An 18,596-nucleotide genomic window follows, 5' to 3' on the forward strand; every position below is an offset into this window, starting at 1 on the left:
CTACCTCCAGAGAATGGAGCACTAACACTGCGGCTGACTCTTACCTGTCTGTATCCTCCATTTGTCATGGACTAAAAGCCAGGAGGTGGACCCAAGTGCAAGATTCCCATCAGAAAGAGAGTTCAACTTCCTCTACCATCCAGGACTCTAAAGTCAGATGGGAGATGGGACTGCAGTCAAGGGAAGTGAGAATGGAGTTCTCACTGATGAGCTTAGGTCCCCTACAGTACATGGGCCTTATATGGCCACATACTGCAATCAGAATCTAGATTGCCACTAGCTTGTTTTCTATGCAGCAGAATGCATTTCACATTCTCCTAGAGTTGTGACTGGCTGCAATTTTCAGTATTTCATGCAGGATCCTGTTGGCTTCCAGTGTCTTCTCCCTTAATATCTGCACGCAAATACTTCAATAAGCTGCTTTCTATTTTAATTAAACCAAGGTGCTATTTTCAGCTTTATAACCCAGGACCCTATTTTGCCAAGTTTTACTTGTTATCATGAGGTTAGCTGTACTCCATCACTGGAGTGGAAGAACTGGGCCCTCATTAACCCTTTCCTTCTGTAGTAAGCCTGAGTTAACCTCACATCATGCAGGCATATCCTCTAGTGCTAGAGAGTGAAAAACAAAATCAACCCAAAAGGACAACTATTGCTCACTGTGTATTTCAAACAGGTGGCTTAAGAGCACCAGTTTGCTCAGTGAGTTTCATTGCAAATAGCAAATTAAAACAGTTCAAATAGCCATTCATTTCAGGGCCATCAGAATCTTCTCTAGACAGCTTAAATTAAATTGCTCACTCTTTTGCACCTGCAATATGCCTTACACCATTCAAAGCAGTAACAAGAGTGTTGTTTCTTTATTGGCTGCAAAAGGACAGCTGGTTCTATGGTTTATCCTGAACTTCCCCTTCACACTTTTCTCCAGGGAACCTGAGTGTCAAGATGGAAATTTAAGCACACCATAAACATCTCAGCCTACTCATGAAGTGCTTTTAAAAGTGACAGTGGGATATGGCACTGAACTCTCCTTTGTGACTGTTGCAAAGCAAAGTGAATGACAAAAACAAACACTTCTTGTCAGTAATTGGCAGAGCAATGAACACAGATTGTCCCTGGTCATGAGGCCCATAGTCCCAGAATTTCAAAGCTCTGAGCAAAACACAAACAAGTGAACAGTGGTCTCTAGACATCTATAACCATGTGGTTGGGTTTTCTAAGGGAACGTGATTCTTTTCCAGGAGTTTTTCATTACACAATTAACATCTAGCTGAATAAGCAGTGCTGCCTGTGCAATTTCTTCTCTAAAAATGCACATCTGGGGCTAGCTTCTGATCTCTGTCACACCTGTATAAATCTAGAGTAACTCCATTGATCCTGGCCCGGTGGTGTTTTTCAGCATTATTAAAGACTGAAGTATTGTGTTTACTCCTGGTGCTATTATGGGCAAATTTTGGTTATCCTGCTTCTAAAGTGCATTCCCCCAATGCACTCACCAATGGTGATGATACTGTAATTTCTTTAAACAATGCAACAGAGCATAAAAGCAAGTCACACTACCATAACTGCTGATGGCTTTCAGTATTTACTTTTGGGGAAGCCCACTAATACACACCTGCTTGCAGAAAAGTGGCACATAGGAAGTGGGAGAGAGACAGTCCAACACTGCATTCCAGCTTTCTCAATCTGACCACTCGTTATCGTCCAATTCTGAGTCATCGTCAGATTCACTGTACTCCACCGCGATCCTGCGGGAGAGGATGGTAGCCACATCATTGCCAACTGGTTCCTTCTTTGCCTCCTGCTCCCACTGTTCCTGGACTTTTCGGAGTTGAATTCCTGCATTAAAGAAAGATCAAAAACCATTAAGGTCAGCAAGACCAGCTTGCTACCAGTTGACCTATGAGTGTGCTTGATGGCTGTCATATTGGCTGAAACAGTAGATTGAACCAGAGATCTCCAGAGATGAAAACACAGTGCCTTCAGTGAAGGACACCTCATAGCACATGCACACACAAACACACACCAAGGCACTACCAGGACTCCAAAGCCACTGCCTGTCTCCATTACTATTATTCAGCCTGTGGCTCTGTAGAAAGTGGAGGTGGAAAAGACCTATTAGAGTATGTGTGCCCATACTATCCACTAGGATCCTCAAGGTAGCTAATGTAAATTTGATCCTTACTAGATATTTTCAAGTTCTCTATAGGGTCCAATGTCAGGTACCCCATGTGATGGGACTTCTACCAGTTATTCTGAAAGGCTAAACACTTCAATGTGAGGAGTATTTTTTTTTTTTCTGAAATACAAATTAAATAGTCTTTTTGCTCTTTTTCACGCTCTGTCTCCTACTCCTGCTACCCTAAATAATTCCTCTATCACATTTGAAGCCATGTATTGGATTTTGTTTTTCTTAACCAGCCCTGTCACCAACAAAATCTGCTTCACCTCTGTCCAGTAGAGGACCTTCCCTGGACTTAAATGGGCTTTGGACCAGGCCTCTGGAGTGCAGGTCTCTCTCTGCAGTTGCCCCCCATTCTTCTGCACTTCTCTTGCAGTCTCAACAGAACTTGCTGCCCCACTCACACTCACTCCTGTAAGGCCAGTGCTGATGTCCAGGGATGTAACTCACCCCTACGAATCGCAGCAAGCAGGTCGCTCCTGGCATCGCTCATTGGTATCAGAGGGATCTGAGGTTTCCGAGGCTCACCCGTAACGGTGGGGGGTGATGCTGAGTGAGCTGGTGAAGCAGTGACTGTTGGGGGGCCAGGTGGAGGAGGGGGAGGGGCAACAGGGGGGCCCATGGGGCCAGTCTGAGGAGGAGAAGCAGAATATGGGCAGGGCGGAGCCGGAGGTGGGGAAGGTGCATAGGACGAGTGAGCTATGGAAGCTGTGGCACTGGTAGCCAGAGTGGGGGGTGCTGAGATGGGGCTGTCGAAGGCAGTCTGAGCAGAAGGTATCACAGGGGGTGGGGGCGGAGGAGCAGGAGGCACGAAGTATTCTGCCATGGGCATCTGCTGTTGGCTGCAACAATTAAAGAACAGAAAGCAAATCAATAGCAATAGTGGAATCATTCTCACTGAAACAGATCCTATGCGTCAATAACCTTTCAGAGGAGAGAGAAAACCAAGGACACTCCACTCACTGCCACCTACCTTAATACCATCCCAGCCAGATCCCAACTCAGTTTGGGCTGCAGCCAACATGGGCATTTGTCTCTGCTTTCTGATCTAAACTATTGCTTGGTGCAGCTATGAACCAGCTGCCCTGTTTATTGCAGAGGTGGCTGCCTTTAAAGTGATTCTTATCTATTTATCTTATCTGTGTCCTGAAAGACGCACACACATACAAACTACACGGAACGTGGCCTTTGCAGGTGGATATACTGGGCCGAAATCCAGACCTGGGTCAAGCAAGTGTAACTGCTAAGGAAGTGTCAAGGCCATGGAGATAGGTCAGAAAAGGGAGGTGTAAGCAGTACAAAAGCATCTTGCACTGGTGTGTCACTCATTGAGTATTTAAAATGTGTGTGGGATATATGTGGGGAGTGAAGAGGAAGAGTAGACAGAGAAGCAAAAATTGGATAATACAAACTAGAGTATGGAAGCTAATAGAACCTGATGGGAACTGAGACTCTAATCAAAGCAGATTCAATATTCTTGGAAGGTTTCATTTCTTCTGGTCAAGAGACACCTGATTTTCATATTCCCCTTTGAAAAGCTATGCTGGAAACACATTCAATGTCTGATGATTTAAACATAGAAAAAGTCAAGGGAACACAGAGTTCTGGCTGAATCCATCGTGTTCCTGAGAAGCAATTGCTGTGACAAGGGCTCACAGCCTCACACTCTGAATGCTGCACCAAAAAGAAAAAATATCACCTAGCTGTTATTTGAAAAATGTCTTTTGGCCTGTGGAGTTTCAAAGGGTTGGGTAATAGTGTTGCAATGAGGCCCTATACATTCATTCAAAAAGCAAGTCATCTCACTGCATCTTGCCAGAAACAGCATTTGCCATTATACCAGCAAGGTGAGAGTTACAACAGCCACCAGTCCTCACACTTCAGGGTTTATTTGGCATCTCAAGGGAGGAATACATTTCCTTCCCATTGTATAGGATTGTGCCATTAGATTAATTTTTAAGATCAGATGAGTTTATACTTTTCCCTAAAGCATCTGGCATCAAGCCTCCTCGATGTCCAAAGTGATGCTGGACTAGGAGAAGCACTGTGTCAATGTAAATAATCCCACTTATTTGGTACAGAAAACTTTGCATATAGAGCTCTGAAGGCTGAAATAGTTTTACTTAAAGAGGAAACTGGCCAGATATACACACAATGGTACTTGAAGTCCAAATGGAGGACTATGGTCATATTTCAAATGAACATGATGAATTATTTTTAATCCTGTGCTTTGCTCTATATTTTGCCTCTGGGGTAAGATCTTCCATAGGAGGCTGAAGTGCACAGAGAAACAGGAAGACAAAGGCTTGCAGAACAGGCCAGGTGTCTCCTACACAAATGCTAATAGAAAGCTGTCCAAGGTTCTGAACAGCTTTCAGGCCATGCTCCCATCTCCGAGTGGACAACAACCATCTTGATCTGAATTCTGCTCTCAAACATACCTTTGCACTCAGTTGTATGGTTGTAATAGGGAGCTCCTGTTACTTTAAGAGGAGAAAGTCTGCAGACAGGGCTTAGGTGGCACTCAAGGGAAGAGGAATGGAAGGGGGGCAGGTTTAGAGAATATATAAGCCCAGGGCCTGAGCTGCAGCAGGCAGTCTGGTCCTGGAGGTCATGGGAGAAATTGCTCCTGAGCAGGAGGCCACCAGAGGAGCCCCTAACTTACACCAGGGATACCTTGAGCCCAGGAGCAGGACAGGTAAGTACAATAGTGTGGACTTGCCTGGAGAGCACCCGTGGTTTGGGGGTTAGGACTAGTGGGGGAGATGGGAGGGCCCAGCAGGCCTAGGAGCAGGGCCAGAGTCTGGGAACAGGGCTGAGCAGGTAACATGCCTGGAATCAAGGCCAAAGCCTGCAAGTAGGGAATAGAGAGAAACGGATATGTTGCTAGAGAGAGCCCAATGTGCAGACAGGGGCAGAGATGGGGCTAGAGAGCGCCCAGCATCCAGAGGGAGGCAGAGACAGGGCTAGAGAAGCCACTGAATTGATTGATTGGTAATATATGCAAGGCTTGGGCATGCCTGGAAGGGGAGATGATGGGGCCACAAAATTAGCCCTTAAGGGATGAGCAATTAGACCATAGCTTGTGAATGGATGAGCTCTTGCTCAGGGATCCCTGGGCTCGTTTCTAAATATATATTCACATTAAGGCATGGCAGATGAGCAAAAGGGGAGGTGGCCTCAAGAACAAGGTGGAACAGAGGCTAAGCAGCCACCAGGGGGCTTCATGGCTGCCCCTGGAGCAGGCCCTTGTTACAACAATAGTACAGAGAAGTGACTGAGATTGGAACTTGAACCTGTGCATGACTGTTTTAGCATCAGTTTCTGTTTGGGTAATGATAAAGGCTATCCTCTATTTGGATGATGCTAACTGCTGGGAGAGGGCTGGATGGGTCAGGGGACTGGGAATAATGCAGAGAACGTCTCAGTTGTGGACTACTAATCAGATTTCAGACCAGTCTTGAACCAGGCCAAAATTCTCATTAACTGAGCACTGTGGTGAAAGGAGATGGTAGTTTTTCCAGTACTGTTCTTTTTAGACATGTGTTGACTTCACATAAACCACCCTCACAGACAGCCATAACTGGTGTTCTTCAACCTCCTGACAAGAGGGCTGAAGGAATGAATGGGCACTGGAGGCTGAATTACTGTGTCTCCCCTCAAGAAGGCTGAGGGGACTGCCAGAGGGCTAGCCTATGTGACAATTGCTGCCTAGCTTATGCTTGTCATAAATAGAGGGCCTCCCTTTCCAGAGCAATTGATGTCACCTTTTCAAAGCACTACACTCATTTTAAAAGGGGAAAAACAGGTCTCATAATGAAGGAAAGAAAGTTGAATTCCATACCCATACTCTTTGACTATCTGAGGTCTTGGTCCATTCAGTATAGTCTCTGGAGGTTGTGGCACATGGGGCTGCTGGACACGGTTGAGACTGTTCTGTCGACTTCCCGCTGCTGAAGGTCTGTATACATGTTCCTGGGCCTGGTTGGCCACTAGAATGACCTCTTTGTTGTCTGTTGACAGATGCGATGCTGGAGCTAGTATCTGTTGTGCAGGGTGGTTAGGGCTGGCAGGGTATGAGTGATCAGCTGCATCTGATGCATAAGATCTGTTGCACACAAAAATATCAAAGGTTGTATTCCTGGATGGAGGGCAGGAATGGAAAGTGAAGTTGGGAGAGGTCAAGGGGATTATGATGGAACCTATTGGCATTTGGGCTCAAGGCATCAACACAGGGAGATGGGAGGTGTTGCCACAAAGTACAGCAAAAGCTGTGTTATCCAGCACTTTATCAACCGGAAAGCTCCACTAACCGGCATCTGAAGGACACGGTAAAAGCGAAACTGGAAGTCCCACTTCTGCTTTCGGCTATGAGCCGAGTTCTTCTCCTTCACTTCTTCAGCCCACGGCCAGGAGCACAGCAGCCTGTGCAGGGCAAAGCAGCCTGTGCAGGGGCCCCCTCCCTGTCCCCTGGCACACTGACACCAGGGAGTACACCAGACAGTGCACATTTGAGTTTTTAACCGGCATATTTGATTAACCAGCATTCCCCATTCCTGGGGGATGCCAGATAACAGAGCTTTTGCTGTACAAACATACAAGGCAGTATTGGGGCAGTACAAGCAGAGTAGGGAGACAATAAGAGTTCTGCAGGGTAATGAACCAGCCTGACACCTCTGCAGATTTAGTTTAGGTCCCAAATGGAAATGTCTCATATTATTGCCTGTCCACAAGGAGGTCACAAAACCCATGTTACATGAGACATGATTTGTCAGGCTCAGGTCCAAACCAGCAGGTGGCAGTGCACATTAGGGTAGAGGTGCAGTGGGCTGGGGGCGTTGTTGGCACAATGCCTGCCTTCCCTAAACCTGCTTCCTAGCCAGCACTAAGAGTCCTTCACTGTCATGAGCAATCAATATACCCAGAAAACTGAAAAGGAAAAGAAAAAGTGAAGAAAAGCAAAATAAAAAACAATGGGCTAAATGTGTAATACATAAAACCTGCCTATTATCTGGGGACAGTGATCCTTCCGATGAGGCCATGTGATATGGGGATGGTGAGAACCTGTTATCGGGTCGGAATTCTTTATCATATGCCATCATGTTCCACTCCAGTCGCCGGTTACGGGCTTTTCTCACTTTCTTGACCTCCCGAGTGGAATCTTCTACTAACCGCTGCTCCTAGAAGCAAATAAACACCTTTCTTTTAACAGGTCTGTAGGGTGATTGCCTAACAGCTGTATATAGTGCTGTGTATGTCTGAGCTGGATGACACACAAGGAGTTTAGACTATGTGGATGAGGGTAACGACGATATCGAACAATGCTGAAATTCACGTTGTTCTAGATCATGGTTCCCCATCACCATGAGGTAGTCCTTTAGTAGCTTTTGCTATTCTTTCTAAGTTCCTGATCCTTTCCTGATCCACAAGTCCTGCTGTCTATTCATGTATCCATGTCCCAGCCCATCCAAAGCTGATCTGACCTAGATGCCAATCACTCAGTCACAAGGCTGAGCTTGGACCAGCCCAGTGCACATATAGTTGAAAGGAAAACTGTGAGCAATATCTAGTATAGCATATGTGTAATCTACTGGTACCACCACTTGTGAGAATTTTGGTTCTCATAAATCCTAGAGGTCTTCTGTGGGATAACAGGTCCAACCTACCCACAGATTTGGAAGCCTGAACCACAGTACTGACAAGCCAGAAAACTGAACCTAGAAATTCAGGTCTACTCAGGCTTGCTGCAGATAACAGCTTTAGGGTGGATAAGAAACTCTTATGAGTAAACCTTTACTACTTGAACTAGCCAAGCCTTTAGACTTAATTAATCCAGCCCTACTTAGAGTGCTTTTGTACCTTAGAGTGCTTTTGTATCTGCCATTAACCAAAACAAATGGGATAAGAGAGGAGGCAGCAACATCCAGTTGTGAGAGAGGAGTGGTGAAGTAGAGAAACAGGCTTTATACCTATTCTCTTACTGTGCAGAGTACTTGTCCACATCATAAGGGCAATGGTGTAAGTGGAAAGGGATCTGTTCACTACAGCTGAAACCCTGATTTCCTTTGTGTCTCTGCTCTCAGGGGCCAACTAAAGAGAAGCAAAGCATTCAGCAGGCTTCAACTAAGGTTGAATGATTTTTAAACCATAAAAAGTTAGACTGAGATCACAGCGTGATATAAATCACCAAAGAGGCGCATCATCACAAATGCTCTCATGAGGTTCATGTATTACAGTCTAGGGAGTAGGAGACCTATATGTTTCCTGAATGTAAAAGCCTTGCAGTTGCTGACTAGCACATAGAAAGGGATATGAAAGCCCCAAGCCTCTTGGTCTGGCTGGGGCTGTGAATGCCACAGAAGCCACAAATGCAAGCACTGGTTGAGACAATAATATGTCTCCCCCACAACAGTCCCCTTTCTAAGCAGCACTGTCAAAACATGAGATTATGACTGGAGAAGATAAAAGGTAAGAGGCACCTTGCAAATGACAGAAAGAGATACTGTCCCTGCACCAGAGACAGAAAGGAGATGGAGAAAGAAACTAGAACCACATAGTGTCAGAATCTGAACTAATTCCAGACTTGATCCCAGAACTCATCACAGCCTGACTGGGAGCTTTCTCTGTTGCCTTTACCTTTTGCCTGCGTTTCTCCTTTCTCTTATCTTCAGTTGCCTGCAGCATCTTCTCCTTCCATAAGTTGAAGAAATATGAAGGGTCAGTGTAGAATTTGAGGCCGTCCTTCTTGTCATCTCTGAAATTATGAGAGAGAGAGAGAGAGAGGAATTTCTTAGCAATGGGATCAAACATTCTTACTAATTTAATGGTATAACTAATGATACATGAATGTGCTCAGCGCTTGGGAAAATAACCCCAATGGGTATGAGTGAATGGAGACAAGACCCCTCTGCATTGGCCTGAAGCTTGCTATTCCCTTCTCTCTTCCTATCCCCTTCACCTTCCTCCTCCCCACTCACTTCTTCCTTCAATCCCCTTCCACTACAATGAAGATTTTGCTTATGGGATGCAGTCACAAATCTGTAGGCTTTAAAGTCAGTAGTTTATTAAGGCATGGCTGATACACAGGCTGATGAAGACGCCAAGAGGAAACCCTTTAGCTTTTTGGAGAAGGCCTCAGATATTACTGCTGCTCCCCAGGGACACAAGGGAAGTTTAGGGTTTCTGCTCTAACTTAGATCAATGATGCTATCTCATGTCTACCACTGGATAAAGCACATTCTGTAAGTACAGACTATTATTTGTATTAAGCAAACTTGTGAGGCCGAACCCTATTCTAGGGGCAGGCAAAGTCTGGCCTGCAGGGTGGATTGGGAACAAGGAAGCTGCTTCATGGCTGGGATATTGCAGCAGTGACAGCATGGTCCGGAGCTGGGGCAGAACTGAGATCTGCTGCCCACATGCTGCACACCGTCACCACTGCAAGTCCCAGACCTGGCCCTGGAGCAGCTCCCCACCCAGCTGTGAGCCCTGCCAGCATTGCTGAGGCTGGTCTCCTTGGAAATCCTGGCCCCGCACTGTCATGACCCCACCACTGCTGGGGTCTCCTTGGAAACTGGCTGCAATGACACAGGCAGGGGCTGCTGAGAAATAGAGTCTGGCCACCAGTCAGATCCACCATTTTGCCCACCCCTGTCCTGTTTCATCTGTTAGGTGCCTCAGTGGACTTAGGCACCACAGAGGGCATCATTTCTTGTGCACCCACCAAACAGCAAATTGATATTTACTTGTAATCACCCAATAACTCTCACTGGTGACTGTGACCTCAGGGTTTCTCAATCACAGTGGCTCAGAACAAGATCACCAGTGGGCTGTCGCCAGAAGAAACCCAGTAGAGTAGCAGGAATCATGAACAACTGGTGGCTCCCAAGACTGCACGGGCACCACTAGGTGGCAGCATTGGTGGTAAGTGGGGACTGCCCCAGCATTGGTGGTGAGTGGGGACAGATGCTGGCGGTGGTGTTGGTGGTGTGAGTGGGGGGGGGAGGGGTTGGTGAGTGGCAAGTAGGAACCACCCACAGACACCAGCAGTGGTGTTGGCAGCAGCGAACGGGGACCACCCGCAGACGCCAGCGGTGGTGTCAGTGGCGGTGAGCCGGGGGGGAGGGGGTAGCAAGCGGTAACTGCGTGCAGAAGCTGGTGGCAGCTTTGGCAGCAGCCAATCTCGGGGGGGCACATGCTCCCCCCCATTCCCTCCTACATGTCACCTATGGCAGGAATAGAGTATCCAGCTTGGTTCTGATCTTGCTTATGCTGGTGTAAATCAAAATAAACACCAGTGAAGGCAATGAAGTAATACTCGGGTATAACCAGTATGAGGCAAAACAAACCTGGGTCCTTCACATTTTAAAGGAGAACCTCTTCCAAAGGAGGATGGCAATTGTCTGGTCTACACTGAACAGCTTGTCGCATGAGCTAGAGTCATAGTGTACATGAAGAGCCTTGCTTGGGCCCATGCTGTACCTGTATGGGGTGAGGATATTCAGTGGTGGAGGCTTGTCACAGCGCTGGTACATTTCCATCACTGGGTTGGGGATGGAGTTCCGAGAGACCACCTGCTGGTTCTGCACAGTCGAGCTCTTGAATGCCTTCCGCATGTTGATGTCCTGCAGCGAAACTGTAAGTACAAGAAGGAAACTTTAAGGAACCAAGGAACAGAGTTAGGGACTACTGCCCTTTGTGTTCTCACCATGAAGCTTACACCATTTGCTCAGTATCCATGCTCTGAGGCTGGCCTTTGCTCCTGGCACCCAGCCATTGCAATGCATCCTATCCTTTACACTCAACCTTTGGCATTTGGGCACTGCTCTGTGGTCTGTGCTCAGCACCTACATTGCCCAGCTGATGTTCTCGGCCTGTGCCCAGCACTTGAGTTACACACCTATCTTAAATCAAATCCATTCAAAATGTTAACCAGATTTAATGGTATTAGCTCATGTATGTGCACAGAAAAACACACCAGCTCACTGGATGCTAATGGTGCCCAGAGCACCACCATTTCTACCTCTCTACTGCTTCACTCTGAAAACCAAGCCCTTGGGAAGAATTCCTGAAATCCCCCACACTTGCTCACAGTCTCTTTCACCCTTTCTCATCAACCTTTGCCTCTGCCTCTCCTGTGTGTAGGCACAAAAGGCAGAACTATAGGGTAGGGAGAGGGAATCAAGCTTCCAGCACAGCAGCTTGAGCCATCAAAAGCTTTGTCTCTGCCAGGCTGACATGCCAACTCGCCTGTAAGTTGTGCTGAGGGAGCTCCCACCGAGTGGAAAATAGCAGTGGGATAAGCAAAGGGAACAGATCAGAGCTCATGCATAGTCACATATGGTGACAGCCCTGCTAGGAGGTCTCACTGTCTTCCTTCTTTTGAAGGGAAGTGGACGTCTTAATCCTTGAGTCTTGGGTCACAGTAGGCACATGAAATTAATGTGGCTGAATAAACTCTGGCACAGTTCACACCAGAGTTTAGTGCTCCTAAGCACAGTGTTTACACATGCACCCAGGACCGCAGCATGTTAAGCCAAGGCTGCACAGCCCCAGCCGGCAGGAGACCCTGGGGGCCAGCCTGGGGCTGCTCCGACCTGGCTCAGCAGGCTGTGGAGGGGCTGGCTAGGGCATGAGGAGCTCCAGTGCAGGGCTAGCCAGTAAGCAGCCTTGCACTGTAGCACCCATGTGCCCTAGCCAGTCCCATCTGTGTCTACCCTTACACTGCCATAAACCAGTACTTGTGTCTGGCAGTACTATCCTGTGGTGGAGTTAATCAGTTTACTCCATTCTAATAGCACCACATGCATAGACAGTGATGTTTTACTGTGGAGCTAATTAATCAACTCTGCAAATAAATGCCTCGTGTAGATGTGTCCAGTGAGAGCTATAGAATTGCTTCAGGCAAACACAAAAAGAAATTCCCTGTTAGCATAAGCTGTCTGGACCCACTGCACATTACAAAGGCTAAATGGCCAAGGAAAGACAGACTGTACCCCTCTGCAGCAGTGTGCTGTACTCCCTTAACCGCACACGCCATGTACAGAGGCAGCTCCCAGCTCCTAGGTAAGTCCTCTTTGCACACAGCAGTGGAACTTAGAAAATGCCCCTCCTGGTGACTGAGTGTAAACAGAGTGATTTTGCTCTGTAAGTCACAGGGAGGAGACTTGTGGGAGACAGCAGTGGGGTCACATGTACAAGTTTTACCCCCACATTCCAACATGAGAGCACTCTAGGTATTACAGTGCCCTACGTGTGACCCACTTGGCAGTGACTTGCCTGTTTCTTCCACAGCACAGGGTCCTCACATCTCTCACCTCCATAAGGACGTTTGAAGTGTGGTCTACTATAACTGTGTGTCCATCTCCCCGATTTATCCATAAGAGGTTTTCAGCTCACCCCATCCTATGCTTTTCTCCCACATCAATCTTATGCAACAAGCTGACCAAGCCACTGCATGTGTTCTCTCTACTCCTAAACAAGACAACTGTTCACACGTTTGCCTGCAGTATTTTCTCATCACATATTCAGCAAGGGAGGCTACAAAAGCAACCACTAGGGCCACAGGAGGTGGAGATGTAGCCTGAAAGGACTGTTTTGATCTTCTCTTCAGTTATCATTCAGAGGTACTGACAGACTGTCCAGTTCTCCTTGTCCAGGTGAGTATTTTCTGTGATCCCAAGTGAAAAGTGACTCTCTGCACTCTCAGCTAAGAGACAGGACCTGTGAGGAGTGCTGACAAGTTACCTGCATTTCAGGAATTTAGTGAAATAAATAACCATAGCAACTGTGACATCCCAAGGTGCTGCCTCTGAAGCAGTACAGCACAGAAAAGATCAGCTTAAATAACACACAACAAAGAGAAAAACACAGGCCATATGAATGGCTTCTAGCAAGCTGAATTCAGCATTCACCATTTAGGATGTGGTGTTAGTCTTGAGTTATTGTTTTCTGCAGCTCAGGCAGAAAAATGCTTGGGAGTTATTCTTTGCACCCAAGTAATTTCAGCAGGCTAGAGAATATACCACCTCCTTTCCCCGCTCCACCCTGCCATGATCTTGATCACTTTTGCAATCAACCTCTTATTCTCAGGGTTGTTCTAATTTCTGCTTGGCTACAATAGCCCCAAGAGGCTGTTCCATCAGCTAAGAATAGCTCCTGTGGATGTGACTTATATTACTCAGGGTTAAAAGAGCAAGGGCTTAAAACAACAGAGTTTTGGAAAGGATATAAAAGCTTTAGGGACAACTTTTAACTAAGAAGATGGGAGGAGCGGGTGGAGAGAGATTTTCCCTGTCAGCTAATTACCGCATAACTGATTTGCACAGGAACTTTTGCACCTTCCTCTACTGCTGGTAACAGGATGCTGGGCTAGGTGGACTAGGGCCGGGGTTGTCAACCAGGGATACGTGTACCCCCAGGGGTACTTAGAAATGTTGTACAGGGTGCACAAGGACAGACAGGCGGGCAGGGATGGACCGTGCCCCGGTGCGTTCGCCTCTTATCCGGGGCAGGGATGCAGCGGGTGCCGCCGGCCCCACGCAGCACACCACGGCACCTCTCTGCCCCCCACCTCAGCTCACTGTCCTGATTGGCCACTACCCCCTGCAGCAGAGCTGTGAGGGTCTGAATGGTGGGGGGGGAGGGTTGGGCAGGGAGGGGGAGCATGTTTTGTGCCCACCCCTAGCTGCACGCGATTGGTCGGGCACGAGGCCCGTCAGCAACCCTTGGAGCCGCAACCAGCCAGGAGAAAGCGGCATGGCATGCGGCCAAGCAGGGCAGTGGCAGCCAAGTGCGAGCCCACTCCCGTTCACCCTCCTCTCCCAGCACTGCTGCTCTGCATGCCCCCAGGAGGGCATGGGGAGCATGTGCCCCTGGATCAGCACGCAGTGCAGGGCAGGCTGTGGGCCGCTGCAGGCTAGGGCCAGGGCAGTGCTGGGGTGTTCCTGGTGGGGGTGTTGGGCTGGGCTGCACTAGGAGGAGGTTGGGGGGCTACGGCGAATTTTGGGGTGGTTGCAGACCCTCCCATAGCCCCGCTCCCAGTGCCACTGCCAGCTCGTCCAGGGATGCGGGTGGGTGGCTCTCACCACTGTGTGCACCGCAGGGGAGCCCAGGTGGGGCATGTGCCCCCTTGCCAGGCTCCCACACTGTGCCCTGGGCCCCGACTGTCCCATGACCTGGCCTGTCTGGGGCACCATTCCCGGTGAATGGGGCCCCGACCAGTCCAGGTTGTGGGACAACCCCCACAGTGCAGGAGGGAGTGGGGCAGGGGTAGGGGTGAATGATTTGCCCCTGCCCCACTCCCTCCTGCACTGTGGGGGTCTTGAGCTCCAGTCCCACTCCCTCCCTCACCACCGTATGGGGAGGGGCAGACTGAGGCCCCTGTGGTGAGGGAGGGAGCAGGGCAGGAGGAGGGGCTGGGGTGAGCAGGGCTCCAGGGGCTAGGGTGAGTGAAACACCCCCAGGTGTCCACTTGTCCCATCACCCAGCCCAGCCAGGGCCCCACTCCTGCCTGTGCCCTGCTCCCTCCCTCACTGTGGAGGTCTCAATCTGCCCCCCCTCTCCCCTCCTGCTGCCCACGGCTCTTTCCCCTCCCCCTGCTCCTTCCCCCACAAACTTACCTGCTGGGGGGTGGGTGTCACCCAAAACATTTTTTCTCCCTTTGCCTATGCAGCGCCTGCCCCAGCCCCACTTCCTCCCTCACCACGGGGCCTCAATCTGCCCCCCACCTTTTAAAAACAATAAAAAATATAAAGGGCTACATGAGCTGAAACTTTGAGACCAAAGAGGTACACTTGTTAAAAAAGGTTGAAAACCCCTGGACTAGGGGAATTCAATGGCTGTTCCTAACTGCCTCCATGTTGGTGGCCGAATACGTGCCAGAGAACACCTTTCTCCTGTGCTTTCATCTAGCTCCTTCACATGTCCGGAGTAGAATCAGGAGTCAGGTCTGTATATTTTGCTCTTAAAATGCCCTTTTAAAATTTCCACACACACACTGTGTTCCTTACAGAACGGCATGTTTTGTTCGGTGTTGAAATGATGAACTTCCTTACTTATTGCCTCCCCAGCTATAAACTTATTTGGCTGTGGCCATCACAGCCTTAGCAGCAATAAGAATACATTTCTGTTTAAACAGCCACTAAGGCAAGAGTTTAATAACCTCTCTTTCTTTGGATTGACTCTCCATGAGCTGCTCTCCTAACAGAAATAGAGAGGAAGGACAGGGCCAAGTTTGAAATTTCTACTAACTACTAGATCCCACAGCCACACTAGAAGAGATGAACAGAGGCAGCTCCTACTGACCAGCTCCATCTTACCTTCCTCCACAGTGGAGTCCAACTGAGTGACCTTGATCACCAGCAGATCCACCCTCTCCTGCAGGGAGTTCATCCGCATGTAGAAACTATTGGCTTCATTGAACAGTTCTCCAAATATGTCTTCAGCATGTCTGCCTTAGAAAACAAAAGAGAATGGGGGTGTCCACATAGCTCAACAGAGAACTAACTGATTTAGTTGTAAAGGAAAACAGAGATAAATGTAAGGACTTTCCTACATGAACATCTAGGCAGAAGACAAGCTTAGCCCAATACAAGCCTGGCCTTCCCATTTGTTTCCTACGATACTGTCTGCATCCCCTGCCATTCTTTCCCAAGAGCCTCCAATTTGCATTACACTACCCCTCGGTATGTGCGGTGCATTCCTGTCGGTATGTGCGGTGCATCCCTGCCGAGAACCTGGGAGACATTGAACAGAGGGAATGAAGACACTCAGCCATTACATGGTCTTCCTGCTTGCAAGAATCCTTCTGTATTTTGAGTGTGCCCCAAAGTGTTCTCTTTCAATGGCCAAAGCAAGTGCTAATGAAAGAGGGGAATATGTGCAATGGAAAAGATTTCCTCTTATTTACTCAACATTGCCCCTGTCATTTTCATATATAACTTGTATAAGTTACATAGAGTGTACAGGGAGTGTTTCTTTTTTATAAGCTGACTGGTGTGTGGGTGTAGGTATGTGCATGTGTGGATACCAGTACCCTCTCCTGAACAGAAGCAAAATATGTGCCTTATGCTGAGTACTGCTGCCTGCTAATGACATGTTCTCATTGGGCTCGAAGGAGAACTCTTCTTTTAAAGCCCAAAGAACCTGATTCTCTTGTCTAATATTGCCATGAAGCTCTCAGGGGCCAGAATGACTGCCACCAAAACCAACCCATCCTGTGTGCCCATGAACTGGTTGCATTATAATCAAAATCAACAGCAAGTTGTTGTGTACAACCCAGAGTGAATCAGGTGGCCATGGCCAAAACAAGAAGGAAGTGGCACAGGATGTGATTGACCAAGGTCACAGCAGATCAGTGGGAGAGCTAGGAATAAGAATAAAACCAAGGCATGTGTAGTCCCAGTCCCACTGAACAACATTGCCTGTGTCCAACAGGGGGGATATAAATTGAACTGGTGTAGCCAATCCAAGTGTTGATCTGTGCCTGTGTGCGCGCGTGCTTGTGTGTGTGCATGTGTGCGCGCGTGCGTGCGTGTGTGTGTGTGCGTGTGTTCAGTTTAATTGCTTTGCTAGGGATCTCTTGTGCTGCTGAGAGCTGTATTGTTCTCTGTAATATCATCCATCTCAATTCAAGTGCCCTGAAAGAATTCAGCCTTGAACATACAAAAAAATTACGCTAAGCTTGAGTCACCTGCATAGAGGAAAATGCCCACTACACATTTAGGCTGAAAGACCCTAAATTAAGGCTGCTTATCTTATTTCACAGTTCATCACATGTCTATGTTCATCTTTTACTGTGGGAAAGGTCTGAGTCACTCACATAATGCTTTTCAGAGCACTACTGACACCTGCAGGTGAGAATCATATTGAGCACGATACACTTAATTAGATCTCCCCCTCACTTTTTTCTTCAACTTTAAACACAGTGCCTTTAAAATGACAGTTATGAGCTGTTTGCTTCAATTTCAAGGAGCAAAAACCCCTTGTGGTTTTACATCAAGGAACTTAAAATGTAAATGGACATTGTTTATTAACAGCAGATCCTATGCTCTGCTGCTTTCTGTCTGATACAATCAATTCAACCAAGCTTAATGTAGCTTTGGGATTATTTTTCATTTCCATTCTTTCTGATGAGCTGTGTGTGTGTGTGTGTGTGTGTGTGTGTGTGTGTGTAATGCCAGTTCATATTTGCAGAGAGAACTGGATGCTTTGCTGGTCACATGTCTTTGCCTAGAGCAGCTACAATACACTAATCTCACAATAAAACACTGTAACAAAAAGACCATGTAGCTAAGGAACATACTGTGTTGGCTTCCCACCACATTCCCCCACATGTGGTTCATTACTATCAACTGTTGGGCTCTGAAAGGCTCAGAAAACATGCATTGCATTTTTTTATATACAAGTGAATTTAATGCTAATGAAAGAAATGAGGTTGAGAGCCCAGGAGTACTCAGGCTTCTGTATATGGAGTAATTACATGTAAAATAAGCCTGGGTAGCCACAGTGTAGGCTTGCCCCAGAGAAAGTAGATGAGAGGCAAGTTCATTGTCCACATCCTATTTTCTCCTTAGCCTCTGTGCTGAATTTAAAGGGGTTGAGGATGTGGGAGGAGTTAGTGCCTTGAAGAAGCTAGATCCCCACCAAGAACTGGAAAGTCCCCTCAAAATTAATTTTGCAGAGGGTAGTAGTGATTAACTACCATAGAATAACAATATGAGTGCCCATCTGGGCCAAATTCACATTGTGATTCTGGAAATAATTGGTTCCAGTTGTCCATCACTAATCCCCTAAATTGTTTAGTGTCTTGTAATGGGCTCTACAGGAAGGCAGCAAGATCTAGCATTCAGGTCATTAGACTGGAAGTCCAGAGACCTAGATTTTATTCCCAGCTCCAGGAAATCCTGAGCAGGTCACCACATCTCTCTAGATCTCTCTTCACCCATTTTTTACTTTCTTATATATTTAGAAAGTCTAAGCTTTCTGGGGCACAGACTGACTCTTGGTACTTCTATGTACAGTGTCTGGCACATCAGAGTCCTGATCTTGGCTGTGGCTTCTGGCACTACTGGACCAGACATAATCAGAATAGCTGTGAAAAAATATTATAAATCTGAACAGTGAGAAAATGGTAATCATGTAAGTTACTCTTAGATAAAACAATGCATTATTCATTTACAGTCATTACTGAAGCAAAAATACACCTAGTGCTTCAGTCGATATTTTCAAGTCCTGCCTTGTAGATAAAAAAGGGGCCCTTCCTACTTGGTGTAGATCCCATGATTTAAGTTTTAATAGTAGAAAAAAAATTAATCCTGGCAACGTTTCTATTCGCAGTAGGCTCTATGTGCCCATGAAATGACTACACTCAGCTATTCTGTGGTACTGGACACTCCACAGAGAAGTGCATTTC

At 47.4% G+C, this 18,596-nt stretch overlaps 1 protein-coding gene across 1 annotated transcript in view; it reads right to left on the bottom strand.

Moving 5' to 3' along the window:
• Positions 1-245: 245 nt before the first annotated feature.
• Positions 246-18,596, bottom strand: part of LOC102368224 (wiskott-Aldrich syndrome protein family member 3-like) — a 20,810-nt gene continuing 2,459 nt past the window's right edge. Inside the window, exons 2-8 of the mRNA XM_025213805.1 lie at positions 15,502-15,636; positions 10,664-10,817; positions 8,819-8,936; positions 7,187-7,362; positions 6,027-6,290; positions 2,633-3,024; positions 246-1,839 (exon numbers count right to left, since the gene is read on the bottom strand). Of these exons, the coding sequence (XP_025069590.1) occupies positions 1,682-1,839; positions 2,633-3,024; positions 6,027-6,290; positions 7,187-7,362; positions 8,819-8,936; positions 10,664-10,817; positions 15,502-15,636 (1,397 nt within the window). The 3' untranslated portion in view covers positions 246-1,681. The remainder of the gene's footprint in view (positions 1,840-2,632; positions 3,025-6,026; positions 6,291-7,186; positions 7,363-8,818; positions 8,937-10,663; positions 10,818-15,501; positions 15,637-18,596) is intronic.

The sequence above is a fragment of the Alligator sinensis genome, unplaced genomic scaffold, assembly GCF_000455745.1.
Source record: "Alligator sinensis unplaced genomic scaffold, ASM45574v1 scaffold626_1, whole genome shotgun sequence".
Lineage (NCBI taxonomy): Eukaryota > Metazoa > Chordata > Crocodylia > Alligatoridae > Alligator > Alligator sinensis.